Consider the following 18,326-nt stretch of genomic DNA (forward strand, 5'->3'; position numbering starts at 1 on the left):
TAAACAAAAACTACTTACTAAATAAATATCAAGTAGGATAACTCAATACCAAAGAGCCATGTATAAAATATGTAAAAATTGTCCAGGATATTATTTTGGTGAAACTAGAAAAAAAACTACATTTACTCTACATAATAAAAGTTCTTGCAATGTTTACAACCATTGAATCTTAAAACAAAACATAATATATCTATTATAAACACTGTAATTTTAAACAAAGAACCAAATATTAACCAACATAAAACTAAAGAAGCTAGCTTAACTAACAAAACAGCTCTACTGTAAAACAGCATACTGAAATGTTAAGATACTTAACTAAGCTGATAAGCAATGTACAGTAATGTGGCTTCTTCACTTCATGCTGTATATATATTCCCATGTCTACATAAACTACTTGTCCCTGATGATAAAATGCCAAACATTTTTTAGTGTTAAAACTGTGATAATATTTCATTACACCTTCAAGATGTCTCAATTTTATTAATATACAAACAATATATACATGTAAATATACTCATTTACTGAAAAGAAACTGTATTTGTTGTATGTAAATTTATCTTGAACAAAAATATTATCAGCAAACTTCTGTTACTCAGCCTAACAAAGATGATGATGTCATTTTCAAATGCCAGGTCCTAAGTCACCACAAGTTAACATTTTCTTACACTGAAGATGTATTCCTAATAGGAACTTACTCCTTTCACCCAAAGCTATCTTGATCCTGGACTGCCCTCTATGCACTGCTAAAATGTTTGTTAACTGTGCACCAGTCTTTTGTACCCCATGAATTTTGTGCCATTTCAGGACATGTGCTGATCATGTGACTACCCTTCAGCAGTCATCTGTGACTTTATACTAATGCAGCTAGTTCTTTCTACTATTCTAGAGTGATTTTCACTTTCAAAAACAGACAGGTGCAACTCATAAATGCCAGCAAATCAGTAGGGAGGAAAGGTAGGAACTGGACAAGCAGAGGTAAGTACTTGACAGAAAAACATTTTCAGTGTAGGAATATGTTAACTTCTGAAAATGTCTTGCCTCCTCTCACCCAAAGTCAAAATCCAGTCTTCACAAAGGTGGAGAGGCCAGTGAAGGTGTATCAATATCCAATCAAGCAAAAAGTGACCACACTGAAAGAAAAGGCAGAACTGAATTAGCAGGTGCTAATGCATTCAGAAACAAACAGCCTTGAATCAGAGGAAAAGTACTGAGTAATTGTGAATTGACACAGCATGGCTTTAACAAACAATGAAAGTCTAGTGCAGAAGCAATAACAAGCTTGTATAATCATGTACTAAGGGTAATATCTTATATTACACCAAACTATGTCAAGAGTGGCCAATCCAGGCAAAACATATGGTGGAAATGCCTTGTATAAAATTTTGGATAAACAAGTGCTGTTCCTCATGAGGGAAAAATAATCTAGGGAACTGCCTTGGATGCATAGGATCAAGAAAAACAAGCTACAGGAGTGTGATCTTGAGGGTTTGCATAACCAGCCTATTGGCAACAAACATGTCCTACTTCATTCACATTTTTAACAGGCCATAGTATTATAGTAATAGTAGGTCATGGTATGGTACCACAGAAAATTAAATAATTAAACATGGCAAAAACTGAAGGACCATGAATAGGCCAAGTGTAGTTCAAGTAGGCAAAAATATCTAGTGGCAACGCTTTGCGTAAGCTTGTGCAATCAACAAATGTGGTCTGCTTGGCCATAAAACGTCCAGGGAAAATGCCTCAGATACATAATATTCAAACTTTTGGCCAAGTACGGTCCACTGCACAAAAACATTCATGGATAAGCAGCCTATGGTCTTGCAGAAATACTCAATATCAATAGTGAGTGTTATAGAAGTATACAGATTTAGTTCTGATATAATATTAAGCATACCTGACCAGGCAACACCCACCACGAGGTGGGACCCTGAAATACAACGTGCATCAACAAAATAAAATAACAAATAATAAAATATAAACTTATCCCAGTCAAAATCAAATATCTGCACTAAAATACCATAGGAAGAAACAGTCAGGTGTAAAGAATATGTAACAAATGTATTAGGAGTTGTCCACATACCAAACTGAATGACCTCATCCAAAGGATGACATATTCAAGAAGGTAAAGATGAAGACAATGAATGTGGTGTGAAAAACACTATGTAAACAGCAATCTTTCAAGGAGAATTTAGAATACCCCAGTTGTATGAGTTGACAAACCAACCTGTTAGAGAAATAGACAATAAATCACTGGAAACAGAGGAATTCCATGGAACAAACAGATGAAAAAAAAAATCATAAAATGAATGTAATATGAGCCACTTAATGGAAGAGGATATGGGAAATGTCAATGGCATAAATATCAGAATGAAGATGACCCCATGCTAGGAGGAGAAGGAAATAGGTGTGATAGGAAAGATAGTACAAGGAATACATTGCAATGGGTTCAAAGGAAAACCAGGTAAGGCATGAATGATGAGACTGAGATCTCAATTCAGCACAACAAAGATATGTGATGGACAGATCAGAGAAGGTTGGAAGTAACCAGTAAGGAGAAGGCATTAAGGAAGTGGAAACAAATGACAAACACAAGAACTAGACTGGCAAAAGCTATAGTGAATGAACCAAAGTCGGAAGGAAGACCAATGTCTTTGATACACAGACAAGGAAGACAGTCAAAATATGTGGGTAAGGAAAGAGGAGTGGACAAAAGGGATGGGTGCAAATGGAGTTTAGTGACATTAGAGTGAACCCCATCAGACTGTGCATTTCAGAGAAGAGACCAGAACAGAGGTTAAGACATGGGATGTCACTTCAGTAATGGTTAGAGCAGAGGGAACTTCATCTCAGCAGGTTAATATGAAGCAATGAGCAAGACACAAGAAGACATTCTCTGAAGAATGGAAAAACCTGGGAGAGGAGTCTGATTGAATAGTAGGTATATAAATAAAGACCTCTCCATACCTGCCTGAATTCTTCTGACTCCCAGAGCTAAAGTGTGTGGAACCAAAAGTTAAAAGGAAAGTATTTTGACATTCCTGCAAGTGGCAAACATTTATATGCAGTCTCCCCAATTGCAAACACACAAAAACCAAAATACCATTGGAAGATGGGATCACTCCATGGAAAGAGCCTGGTTGGGTCAAGATAAAAAACTGGTCACCAGATTCGTGACACTAGAAATGTAACAAAGATTTCCACATAGTGGTCATGAGCCCAGTAAAAAAAATGCAGTGTCTGAGATCACAGAGATCTGAAATTGGTTTGTCCTTGCCTGTCAATATAGCCAATAACAGTGCATTAATTGGAATGAAATATAACTACCTGCTCCTTCAAAAGCACAAGGAAATGAAAAAAAGTCTCAATAAACTGTCTAAAGTTTCAGGGAGTTGAAATAGAGAGTAGCCTTCTTGACAAACAATCCATCAGAAATCTCTTGGGAATCATGAAAAACCCCTCCAGGACAACAGAAAAGCATTGGTAAACACACCCTGGACAAGATAGAGTAATGAGTACTCTCACTACAGTCAGCTGTTGAGTCACCAAGAAATGTAGATCTTGATCCCAAGAAGGGAAGGGTAATGGGATGGCCCAACAAACTGTGAGAGAAGTTCCACTGGGTGAGAAAAGCTTAATCCAAGAATGAGAGTTGACAAGAAAAACTACATTCCAAGAAGAGAGAGAACAATAAAGTAAAAGCCCCACTTTTGGAGATTTCCAAAGAAGTAAGCAGGTAAGATTGAATGACTGGGCATGAGAAGAAGAAAGCAGAAGCCAGCCATTCATGAAAAGAAGAATCTGAAGACCCAATGAGTGAAAATGACTGACAAAAGAGCATACCACGAGACAAAATATACACAACCCACAATAACAACTGACCAGCAGCACTTGGAACTGGAAAACATGACCCACATGGATGAACCAAAGAAACTTATGTGACACTGGAGCAGTTGGAATATGAAGATAGGAAAGGTAGGACTCAATGATAAAAAAAGGTGGTTTCACATAAGAGTTCAACCAGGACAGGTCTATTAAGGGACAACAATTATACAGAAGTAAAATTCAGGTTGAGTGGGCATTAACAAAATCAACAGCCCTTTATGAAGGAGGTATTGAACAGTCTCAGCAAGATGCTTAAAAAGATACAATCCCAAGAAGGAGGGAAAGGAAACTGAGAAGTGGATAGCAAGAAAGTGGAAATGAAGGCAGGAACCCTTTGTATAGAACCTGAAGAACTCATGGAACTGTTGTGAACAGAAGCCAGAGATACACATACTTAGATAAAGTACTCATGACTACTGAACTAACACTAACTAGAAATCTCTAAAGCATACAAAGCACATAAAAATAATGAACCTCCAAAACTATGAAATTCAACCTAAGACATATATCAAGAAGCAATATCTAAAGATAAAAAGACATAAACATAGAACTTATTTATAAGTCCACTTAAAAAACCAATAAGACAAGGGACAAAAGTAAAACCTAACCTTTTGTGACAGGTCATGGGTCAAAGGACATATCACATTTATTAACTTGCATTCAAAATGTTATTGATTTGTTATTTTATGAATTTATGTCAATAAGCTTAAAATTAAATTATAAATTATAATTCAATCTGTGATAATATACAAGTTAATTTCTTAATTTAAGGTAAATATTAAAATAACACATCCAAATACAGTTTGTAGTGAGTCACGTGGTACAAAACTATAGATTTAGTATTTCGTATAAATTAGGAACTCAAATTACTAATATCATCAGGCTAGAATATAAAATAATAACCTCATTTTTTTTTGAGATATGGCTTATATACTGAATCAAACAGTGGCCCTGCTTACATCTTTCTATTTTTGAAAACTGCCCTTTATATACACTTACTTCAATATGAGACATGTGAATAACCAATTGACAGTTAGAATGTTCCCCCTAATGGTTTTCTTATTTTAATCTGTGAAAAGACTACCACATTCTTTCAAAACAATATTTCAAAAATGTAGATTGTGTTTTTAAGTTTGCTCTACATTTCATATTTATAAAATCTGAATACATCTTACTACTAAGCTTAATAAATTATAGTGGAATTCTATGGTTCAGTATAATTATTTATGATTTTTTGGTTATCCAACTGTATATATATATATATAAAACCTTAAAAAATAGGAAAAAACAAGTTTCAGTAATTTATTTCTAAATAGTAATAATCTACATACATATGTATATATAATGTATAATAATTGAAATGTGACTATATTACAATGTACTAGTCTACTAACACACAGCCAAAACATGAAAAACTAAAGGTCAGTTTTATATTATTGGATATGTAACATCAGTGCACATACAGCACATCAATGTAAGTTATGTAACACTAGCTAGGCATTACTGGAAGGTCAATATGATGCAAAATAAACCTACAAGTATATAGCATTATGATACTTTAGGTAATCTGACTAAACATTTGTATTTTCTTCTTATAATATGTAGTCATTTGGCATGAAAAAAATGACTAATTTATATTTCATTTTTTTTTAATGATGGATACGGGGTAGGTCAGTTGGCAGACCTCACTCAGGAAATAGAGAATAACATAAGGTACTAAGTCTTACTGAAAACAAACATTTGAAATGTATTTAGTGGGTTTTAAGGATTACACAAACAATATTTGAGATTTTTGGAAAGAAGAATAGTTTTTTAAATCATAACATGAAATCACTTTACACTCAGATTAATAACAAAATGGCTCAATATATTCACAAAGAAATCTTTTGTAAAAATATTTCATTAAAATTCTGACTTTTTATGTGCAAAATATATGTAATCTTTACTAAAAAGTCTACTAAATTTTGTGAAACTACACGTGCTGCATCAAAAGTTATAGTGCAAATACTTAACATGTGCAAATGTGTGAACAAACTCGAGTATATTATATCAAGCCTGTCGGGAAAGGCTTATAAAAATTGAACTTACCAAATAATGAGCAGAAAAGACATGAAAAAACATGAATTTTTTATGTGTAGAAATTATGTCAATCCCCAAAAGCACACATAAACTTGTTAAACATAGTATACCTACTGGGATGAGGAACAGATGCTGTAAATTTATCACATATCTCCTAGGTAAAATAACAATATCTAACCCATGAGATTACACAGAAGCACAGTAACAGGTGAAAAGTACCATAAAAAAAATTAGCTCAGTAGTTATATACTTTCCCTCAAAAAAAAATCATCATTTGAAAAGAAGAAATTGTTAGCTAAATACAAGACATGAGCTCACAAACCCAAGCCCGTGCTTCCTTAGCTGTCATCATTAGTCCTTTAGACCTAGGGACTAGCACAAGAACTACTGTCTACCATTATGTGAAGTACATCATCCACCATATCAAATTTAGTATTCATACGAATATTTTAACATAAGGAAAACACAAATACTTCTAATACAAACAAGTATAAAAAATAGAAATCAAATACAAAAAGTTGAAACAGATACAAGTTTGTAAACAAGCACAATCAAAATTCTGTAGTCACCTAGAGAACAAGTTAAAACATATGTCTGTAAACTACAGGGTGTTCGGAAAGTCACTGTGCAGTTTTGAAAGCAGTGATAACAGCATTCATTCAGTCTATTTCAAGCCAGCAACTGATAGCAGTGTTTAGAAACAAAATAAGAAGAATCCAAGCCTGTATTGATGCCAACGGGGTCACTTTCGACATTGTTTATAATTGTCATTCATATTTACCTCCTCTATTCTATATTGAGACATGTCTGTTAATAAATATATAAGTGCACAGTGACTTTCTGAACACCCTGTAGAATGCCAATTAAGAAAGCAAGGATTGTGTTGCAAAGGTAGTACAGAAGGTGTAGCATGATCGGTGGGAAGTAGATACATGATTTTCACATTTTGAAATAGCATTAAACTGATGGGGTAATAAAAACTGGTGCACTGCTAGCAAAAACTTTTAGCAATGTTTGGAGAGCATCTCAGGATTGAGAGTTTTTGGTAAGACAAGGTAAGACCAACTTGGAAATTTATGCTTGCATTTTTTACAATTTATAACAAAATGAGAAGTAAAATGAATATATTAATGAATATCAATCAAGTTCAAACTGACTGGATATCTAAAATTGGAACTTTCTGAATAATGACAATAAAAACAACTAAAATCCTAAAAACCAAAAGTATTTTAATGTTTTTTTTAACTGTCATACAGCATAATTTTGAAAATCTTGCAGTAAATAATATAAAATAAATATCATATTATTAGATATAAAAGCCAAAAATGAGTTACCAGTCAGTAACTTTATACTAAGTTTCATATAATGTGTTAAGTATTTCCATTGATAAGGCAAAAATCAAAGAACAATTGGTGATATCCTTCTGGTCTGGAAAGAGTTCAAATTAAGATGCAAGGCCTAAATTTGCTTGCAAATGGACCAAACATGAGCAAATGCTGAAAAACATTGAAATTACAATGAGACTTTTATAGTTATTTCTTGGTATTTTAATATTAGAAAGTAATCCTTTTTACCTTTTCAAAATGTTAAAACTGTATTTATATTTCACTTGATCTCTAAATTACAAGTTAGAAAACTAAATCACAAGCACTTGAAAATATATTTGCTCCATAGTTCATTCTCAGAATAGTCAAACACATAAGGTATAGCAGGACACAATAACAATTAATACATAAAACAGTACATGATTTCTGCAGTTGAGCTTTGTCAGAAAAAAGGAAAAGAAAAAAGAAGCACTTAACATTTAAACTTAGTAAAAAAAACTTTGAATGGATGAAATATATTCTAAATCAGTATTCTCAAAAAATTAAAAAAATCTGTAGAAAAGAAATGCAAACTAAAGTACAGCAAGATAAATGGCACTTGAATACCACAGTGGTGATCAATTACTTTAGTAAGTAGTCTGTACCATATGCACTTGCTAATTTGTCACTGATAAATTATCTGAAAAGTGGTTAACCATTTTAGTACCAGAGGAGATACTACTATTACTTAAATTCAGATGTCTAAATGCACACTAGAGACTAGAAACCATTATTAAAATAAATTGAACCATAAGATCTAGATAAAACATTTAATGTCCATAACATTTGGACTTGCATTTTTCCCTAGGGTTAGGCAATTGAAATTCAATTCAAACATACAATTTGAATGGAACAAAATGCTAAATGCAATACATATTGTGACACAATATTGCATGATACAAAAATTTATGAATAGTATTCTTTGTAATTCTACATATTTTTTTAGTGACAAATGTAAGCTTAGTGGCAGTAAAAAATGAATTATATATTATACATAGACTCTACAAAAAAAAAGTCTCAGGAATTTTTATACATATAATTTTGTCTATCTCCAGTAAACATGAAAATCTGTTGTTTATACATTATTTGTTTTAATTAAGTATTTTTAATAAAGATTTACATGTGAATTTGTATCTCAAGATAGTCGTTATGGATATATGTCAATTTATGAAGCCTTTACTGAGTCAGTCCAAGTGAAAAATGATTTTCATGCTAAGAATAAAAATACTTTCATCTGACAGTTTTCATATTTTCATTTAAATACTCTATAGAATCTCCTAAATATTTCTCAAAAGTATTTTTTGGTAAAACTTTGCACTTTATCTTTAATTACATCTACCCTCCCACTTAATGTTGTAAATTGATCAATATACAATGAAAAGAAAACTTGTACAATATGAAATAAAACCAAATACATTTTTTCTATAATGGCTGGAGGTTAGAAGACATCGCAATTATTTATCTGAATAATTTCAGCTTTCGAATCTTTTGACATTTGCTTTCTATTTTAATGTTTTTATTGGTGTACTTTGAACCATTTTCAGTACCATGACAACAAAAACATCAACCAACAGGATAATGGAGAGATTAGAATAAACAAATTATTTGATTAAATCACAACATACATTGTATGCATTCATCAAGGAGTGTTCACAAAAATGGTTTTAATTATTTTTTTGCATTCAAGTTTAATTACTCTAATTTAATAAGGTTTCAATAATAAGTTTACATTATACTTATTTTTGTTTAAAAATATATTAAAAAATTATAAATTTAGCACTAACGTTACACCTCAAGGCCTTTTGTATACATCAAACATAATAAAAGAATTTCCCAAAACTACTGTAATTTTTATGGTTTTCTAACTGACCAATAAATTGGTTTAAAAAAAACAATATCAATGTCAGAGATAATTACAGACAGTTCTTAAAATAAAGAAGAAATAAAAGGACCACATTATGTAAGTGAAATAAATTTAGTGATATATCAGTAAAATAAGAAGAGATAGAAATTTTATATCCTGGCTTGTCAATATATTTAGGATGTAGTTCTAATTTTAACAATCTGATGTGTTTGCAAAAAAAGAAAATAATTATAAATGTGGATTCTGAGCACTATTTTATCATGTAATTCAGAAAAGTGCAGTTTGAGAATTTAACTTTTTTAAAATTAAGAAATTAAAACTTAAATAACATAAAATGTGAATAGAAACTGCATTTTGACACCCAAGTTAATTAACGTGGATTAATAATAAGGTCAGTAAATTATATTTTGAGGCAACTCTATTATTATTATTATTAATTATTAATTTCAGTTTTCTACTTAATATTTCATTTTAATAATTTTTTCTTTTACTTTTCAAGTTATCACTGTGCAATAGTTTTCTAATTAAATAATCAACCAATTTCCTGTTTTTTGTTTCTTCTGTAATTGTTTATTTAATTTCAACTTTACTCTATATCTAAACCTCTCCTTTTGATACTAGTTCAATGAATATCTCATTACAGAAATATTTAATAACTGTTTACTTGTTTTATCCTTAGAATGTTACATCTTAAAAAGTACCTTACTTGAACACATAGATGTGCAGAAAAAATTTGCTGACACATAAACTAACATTCTATTTATTCATTCTCTCAAAAAAATAATTTTTGATCTTATAGTGAAGCACTAGAAAGTATAGCTAACTGCTAAAGTGGTAAAAAGTTGTAAAAATTAAAACTTACAATACTCAGAAATATTCATGAAGCAGTTTAATAGTTTACAAATGTGTGTGTGGGTAAATAATTACTGATGACAGAAATAAGCCTTTCTGAGAGCAAAATGTTTATTTATTAAATTGACTATTTTTATTATACAATTTTAAAATGTATATTACTGCTTCATTTGTTGTTTGTTCACAACATTAAGTATCTCATGCATGTCTCTCATGCCTTAACTGATAAAGTTAAATAGTTAATGAAGGTTTTTCACCTACCCTACACCCTCTAGAAGTAGAACATATTCCAAGACCATATAATTTGATCCAAAAATATAATTAACATATGTAAATCAACTAATTTTATATTAATTAAATTACCTGCAATTTTAAGTTCAATCAATTCCATATCAGTGTCACAAAGCTTGACTCGTACTTCATCAACACGTGCAGATATTCCAAACTTGGTTGAACCAGGAGGAACAGGAGGATCATTGTGGGCATACAGTACAAGAGATGCAGTATCTGGAACCACTGAAGAGAATAAGGATGTACTAAGCTGATTTTTAGGTTGGATTCTGAAATCAAAACCATACAGGAAACAAAAGAGATTTCAAAATGTAATATATACACACAAACACAATGGGTACAGTTATTGCATTTTCCAATTTAAACTGTTCTTTAAAAAAAATTGAATACATTCATATTATTGTACACTAGCAGATACACATAAGATAAGTTACAGACATGTAAAGGATGAATACTTAAAATTATTGTACTTTTAAAGTTCATATTTTCTCCTTAATTTCTTATAAATATAAGAATTTGTTTTTATTTTGATAAAACAGAGTACAAACTTCAGGTTTATTTGCATAGATTATAAAATATTTAACTAAACTACTGTTAGGAGGTTGCATTTAGCAATTGTTTGTACAATTATTAAAGTTACACCATTATTTTCATTGTAATGCAAAAAGTAGCAGTCCATAATTTCCACTTCTTTATATGAAAAGTATGGTATTTTTTTTACGTTAACAACAAAAAAAAAGGTGTAGAAAAGAAGGAATGGGTATTATAATTTTCACAATGTTCAAATTGTCTTAAATGTTGATTAGGTCCATCTTAAATTCAAACTAGTCCTAGGGCCATTAAATAATATGAAAAACAAAACAAAGAGTGTGAATTGCAATGTTGAATTAATTGGGATAATTTACAATCATGATACTAAATGTATGTACATCAGCATATGAATCACAAAATAAAATAAATTTTAAACAGGAAGAGAAGTAAAATGAGAAAAAAAAGGAAAAGTGAAAGAAAATTAAGATTAAATTTCTTAAAAAGTCTGCAAGTTTTGAGTGATTTTTTTACATAAAATGTAAAAATGCATTCAGTTATACAAAAAAGTACAGTTTTGCTATGTTTGTTAAAGATTTAGCATTTATTTTTAATAATCAGTTACTGTAATTTGAAGTGAAAGTACAGAACTACCATTTGATTACTGATAGATCTAATATTACATTTAGCTTGCGTTTTGTTTTTGTTCAAGATATCAAGTGTGAGACAGATTAATCAACTGATGAGGACAGTCATAGTCTTAAACCACCTGAAGTGTAATTGTGTGCAACATTATGACAGATAAATCTTTGGTGTATGGGTCCAGTGGTTAACACAACTACAATCTGCAAACTATATCAGACAGTGCCACATGTAAAGATCATTAAGCAGTAGAACTGATGAAGAATATATTGTGACCTTCAAAGGATTGGAGCACATTGCTCAATGAATGTTTACGAAATGTTAACAATTTTTAATTTGCATAAGTTACTGATATTCTTATAACTATCAGCTTATATTTCACTGAAAAGTTTTATTTTATATATACTAATTTATATATTTATTTTATGTATACAAAATAAGACATTTACACATAATTTATAAATAGATGTTATTCAGAGCAGTAATCAAGACTTAAATATTTAGATAAAATAACTGTTTATGAACACACACTTCATGTGTGATACTCATAGAGCTACATATAATGAGGTTGGATTGTAAGTGCACCATACTGCTTCCAATTAAAAAAAACTGCAGATGACTTCAGCAAAACAAACCTTCATTTGACAGGTAATGGTCATATTATTTAAGAAACTGTTTATTAATTAAACATACCTAACAAATATAATAACAAATAATCAGCAAAACAGAATACAACCAACACTTGTATTAGAAAATAAATAAATACCTTCAATTATACCAGATATTTACAAGAGAGGGTGTTACTGTTAGTCCTATTTACCTTTTTAATATGATTTTTAATTGATTACATATATGCCATGAATGGGAGAGAGAATTTTATATTTTCTCCAATGTTCCTTTTCAGTGTTACTATATGTTTCATAATTATTCTACCACAATACTTTCTTACATCGTATACACTAACATTAACTTCCTTTATGTTGAAGCAATATAGTTGTTAAGCATAGTTCCCTGCATTTTATTGTAATAGCCTATTTAAATAAAAGGATGGAGTGGATACATATACTTTTTTCGTGGTGGTGGCATGCATTTTGCTTAAACAAAAACTTTTATTTAAGTAATGGCAACTATATAAATCAAAAGATAAAAGTTTTCATTTTAGTGACATTAGTATGTGGTTAGTATTCACACATTGTCAAATGGTTGTTCTTAACAATAGTGACAGAAAAACCTGACAATGCTTGAATGCCACCTGATATACCTTCAAATGTTTAAAAATATCTTTGAATTTCTGACCAGCAAATAAACCTTTGAACACAGACATATCAAGAGCACACTTCACCAAACTCTATTGCTAGAAGATACAAACAATATGGATATACCTAGTTACTACTTATAAGCAGTGTTGATTCATGTAAGGTCCTGCATCACTGAGGCTTCTCGGAAGTAGAAGGGTATCTTTGTACCCTATTAACCAATATGCCAACAACCAGAAAATTGGAAGCTCCATTTTGATAGGCTACTGGCCCACCTTTTTTTAGGAGAAATAGAGCTACTAACAGGAGTTCAGAAAAATGAGTAGATATTTAATGGCCAACAAATAATGATACATTAAACAACAGTGCCCACACAGACACCAATATGAGCAACAAAGTTCATGCAGTAAGTATGAGACTTCAACTGACCATGAGGAGGAGGGGAACAAAAACTAAAGGCTAAATACTAAACTAGTAAATGATGCATGGCAGAAATGTACCAAACTTTAAAAGAGTCACACTATATTACTGCACACTGCAATATTGAGGAGATTAAGGGAATTAAAAAATGGGTTAAAAAGGTCTCTGAATTTTAGAACATCATGCTCTTTGAAGAGACTAAACTTTCAGACTCTGTGGCATTCATACTGATGGACTATGTTGTTGCAGTATAACACAACAATAACATCCATTACAAACATTATGATAGCTCTCAGTAAACAATCATCACTGCAAGCTGAAAATCATTCAAAAAACTCTTGAAGTTACTTGCACACATCCAAATCAGCAATATGTAACAGAGACCTCTATGTTAAAAACTGGAGAATCTTGATACATATGATTATATTGGCAGTCAAGTGGTAAAAGACTTCAGTGCTTAATGCCTCAACTGGGAGGCAGGTGAACACACTCATGGTAAAGGTTTACAGTTTGTTTTCTATAATATCATTACAAAGTTTATAATGCTAAATTCAGGTGGATTAACAAGGTGATAGAAACTTACTTTTTATAGTCCTATCTTTTGCTATGTTCACCTTGAGTATCACTTTAGTAACATTGGATACTTAATGCCAATAATGATAACATCATATGAAAGATGCTCATGAAGGCTGGAAAGCACACAGGAGTAAAACAACCTATACACCCACAGAATAACACCAAGTTTTCTGTCAGTGCTCATTTGCTCTAGTACTTTTCACCATAGTGAAGTCAACAACTTCTGCAAAAGAAACATCTTATACTGGTAGAACAGCAATAAAGATAAAAGCTGGAAAATGAACAACCAAGCAAAGGTTGAGTTCATGCAGATAAGACATGATTTATTCTGGGTATAATAAAAAAGGAATAAAGCATGTGCTCTTTATAGGTGGATTAGCTTGAAAAGCAAAGACAGCAATACAATTCTCATAATCACTTCATTTTGGCACTTTCATAAGCTAAGCTGGCACAAGAACCAAAAACAATGCAATATCAGTCACTCACAGTGACAATGGTACCCAGCTCTATACAGAAAAACACTAAAGCAAAGCCCTAATGCACAAATACAGTAACAATGTGATCATGATGACATGCAAGAAAAGCTTAAGCAATAGCAGGTTATATTCAAGCCACATATGATAAAAGAAATCACCTTTAGCTTGTATATATAATGCACAGACCCATAAACACATTTTAAGATAGAAATTTAGGCCTGGGTGGTGCAAAATTCTCCACCTTTAAGAAGCTTAGCCCTTTTGTTATGGGCTCAGTGTAATATACACAAGCTTGTCTACACATTTGTACTATAACATTTAATACTGTATATTTAACAAAATCTAGTACATTTTTAGTAAAGTTTATATGTATTTTATACACAAAAAATGAGATTTTTTATAAAATATTTTTACAAAAGATTTTTTTGTGAAAATATCAAATCTATTTCATAAATCAATTGAATGCAAAGTGATTTCATGTTATGACTAAAATATTCTTCATCCCAAAAATCTCAAATATTATTTGTGAAATCTGTAAAACCTCCTAAAACAATTTAATATTTGTTTTCAGTAAGACTTTATATCTTATTTTCTATTCCTTATGTAGGGTCTGTCAACTGATCTACCTTGTAACCATCATAAAAAAAAAAAGAAAACATATAAAATTTGCTTTTATTTGTGCTAGAATGACTAATTATAAAAATATGAAAATACAAGTGTTTAGTCTAAGTACCTTAAGTCTTATAATACTATATATTTACATATATATTTATTACTTTTGTTATTATATTGACATTCCACTCATGCCTAGCTAACATTATATAACTTACATTGATGCAGTGCATGTACACTCATATTACATATCCAGTAATATAAAACTGCCCTACAGTCTTCCCTGTCTTGGATGTGTTTTAGTGGACTAATAATTTGTAATATACAGTCACATTTCAATAATTATACACGAGGTCTGTTAAAAAAATATGCAGACTGTTTGAATTGTGCGGCTCCAGTTGGTTCCAGGGGAATCAGCTTGGTGTCGCTAGGTTCGCACAGATAAGCTGATTACAATGCCATTTCCGGATTGCAGATATCTTCATTTGTGTATTAGCTATGGGGTTTAAGTGAAGTGCGATTTTTTCGTTTGGCGGATTTCAGAATGAATGACCTGAAGGAGCAACGACTTACTGTGAAATTTTGTGTTAAACTTTGAAAATCTGAGACTGAAACTTTTGCTATGCTTAACACGGCTTACGGTGATGTTGCTATGAAGCGTACGGCATGTTTCAAGTGGCATGAATGTTTTAAGGATGGTCGACAGTCTATTGAAGATGATGAGCATCCTGGACGTCCTTCCACGTCAACTGACGACCCACACGTCGACAAAATCAACACCCTGGTGCGGGCAAATCGACGTCTGACTGTCAGGGAGCTTGCTGAAGAGTGTGGGATATCAGTTGCATCTTGTTACGAGATTTTGACCGAAAAATTGAAGATGCACCGCGTTGCTGCAAAATTTGTGCCTCAGAACTCGTGAGTTTTTGGCCAAACACTCGATCACTGTTCGTCCCCACCTGACCTTGCTCCTTGCGATTTTTCTTGTTCCCCAAACTCAAAAGACCCTTGAAACGAAAAAGATTTGAGACGATTCCCGAGATAAAGGCAAATTTGACGAAGGAGCTGGAGGACATTACAAAAGAAGCGTACCAGGACTGTTTCAACAAGTGGAAACACCGTTGGGATAAGTGTGTGCGTTGGGGAGGAGAGTACTTTGAAGGGGTCCCAGACCTGTAACTTCTAAATAAAGTACATTTTGTTTTATGACGTCAGTTTGCGTATTTTTTGAACAGCCCTCGTATATGTATACAGAATACTACAATTTAGATATTAATTATTAAACTTACTTTTCTTAAAGTATAGAAAAATAAATCAAGAAGTAAATTAAACTCTTATTACAACCTTTGTACTCAGTTGTTACTGAAATAGGTTGCTAAGCCTTTAAACATTTTACATGTGGAAGATATCAAACAAAATTTTTTGAATAACCTAAAAATCATAAATAACTACACTGATACCATAGAATTCCACTGTAATTTATTAAACTTAATAACTAAGATGTATTTAGATTTTTTAAAAATATGAGACTTCCAGCACACTAAAGACAACTTACCTCATTGAAAACTTGGATCAAAAGAACATGGTAGCCCTTTTAAATATTACAATTGCTGAAAAAAAAACACTCTGGGGAAATTCTAAGCTGTTGATTGATTATTCACATATCATACATATATATAAGGGACCATTTTCAAAAATGGAAAGAGGTGAATGGGGCCACTGTGTTTGATTCAGTACATAAGCCATATTTCAGCAAAATGAAAAGATACAATGTTCTTATTTCATATTCTAGTTTGTCAATACTAGTAATTTGAGTTCATAATTTGTACAGAACTATAGATTTCATATTTTGATATCACAAACATCTAATTTTAAACAGTGCTGCATTAAACATACCACATGATTCACTAAAAACTATATTTGGATTTGTCTTTTTAATAATTACTATTAAATTAAGAAATTAAATAATATATAATATTAAAGTTTGAATTATAATCTATGATTTGATTCCAAACCTATTGACATAAAATTTGTAAACTACTTGTTCAATAAAATTTTGAATGCAAGTTACCAAACGTGATGATGTAGCCTTTTGCCCATGACCAATCATGAATGAGTTAACTCCAAAATTGCATCATGTATTATCACATAAGATAGAAGATACTGCCAAGAAAAATAATTTAAAATCCAAGAAAATTATAATATAAGAGCTACTTTAAAGTCCAAGAAAATTATAATAATATGTGAGCTAAGCAACATAAAGGTAGATTCCAACTTACTTGGTGATAACGTATGATATAAACCGCCATAGTGTTATAAACGCTTCTCGGTGAAATGTCACAGAAACAGCTGTAAGGCTGACTACTAAGGAGTGTTCCACTTGATGAAAATGGCTTTTAAATTCAGGACAGTTGGCTTTAACCTGAGTTGGAATGTTCACACGAATATACATATTATTAAAATTATTATACTTGAAAAACATGGAAAATTTGTCTCACTTCTTTAATTAAATGTAATATTAATATTCTTTTTAAACATAAAGAAACTTTCTGTTCTTGAATCAAGGATTTATTTACAACAAAAAACTATATAAACTATGTTACAAAATTAGCAAACTTTTTATATAAATTAAAATATACTACTAGACATAAATCTCAAAATCCCAGCAGTCAATAGCATACAGCATGCTGATAGTTCAAGTAATTAATAAAAAGATACTTTAATAACAAATCAATATTATTTAACACTGCAATAATAATTATTGTCAATTATTTATTCTAATCAGGTTTTACAAATTCATACTGTCTGCTGATATATAGAATGTAGTCCAGGGCTACAGGCAGAAAATGTCAACTTTTATTTAACAAGTGAGGGAACCAATATCTTTAAAATAAGTAGAGCAGTTACCAAATGTTGCAAAAAATTTTATTCATAGGTTAACCAATATAAGAAGTTAACCAATCACAATGATGCATTGTTTCCTTATGTCAGTCTTTATAACTGTTGCATTCATATTATTGTAAAAAAAGGAAGTAACATTACAACACTTACACCTACAAGTTTCAAGAAAATTTCTGAATGTGTTAAAATTATGATCTACCATAGATAGCATGAAGAGACAGAGATATTGATGTGAAATTATCTACTGAAACATGATGGTAGCATGATCACTTGTTCTCATTTTCCCACTCTTATAATTCATTCTGTGTCGTACATTTGAAAGGCCTTTAAAGACCAAGCTTTGAGTACCAAAGGTGCTATGCCAAATAGTGAGTGTCAATATACGGTTAGAGAAAGCTAATGATACAACGAGTCTCCAGAATATAGCTGATGGTTCTAGTACTCCAAGTGTGGAGTAGCCCAGACCTAAACTTTTACTACAGTCAGCACTGGCATTGAAAAGTTCTGCCATTCTACCTCCTGTATTGAAATTGGCCCTGATGCTAAACTATGTGCTGTTAATATAGAGACTGATAGACAT

At 31.4% G+C, this 18,326-nt stretch overlaps 1 protein-coding gene across 1 annotated transcript in view; it reads right to left on the minus strand.

The window, feature by feature from the left end:
- The window catches only part of LOC143240474 (intermembrane lipid transfer protein VPS13A-like), a 289,867-nt gene that overhangs the window by 156,407 nt on the left and 115,134 nt on the right, over nucleotides 1-18,326 (minus strand). The window contains 2 exon segments of the mRNA XM_076482942.1: nucleotides 10,408-10,604; nucleotides 17,125-17,267. Of these exon segments, the coding sequence (XP_076339057.1) occupies nucleotides 10,408-10,604; nucleotides 17,125-17,267 (340 nt within the window).

The sequence above is a fragment of the Tachypleus tridentatus genome, chromosome 13 (assembly GCF_004210375.1).
Source record: "Tachypleus tridentatus isolate NWPU-2018 chromosome 13, ASM421037v1, whole genome shotgun sequence".
NCBI lineage: Eukaryota > Metazoa > Arthropoda > Merostomata > Xiphosura > Limulidae > Tachypleus > Tachypleus tridentatus.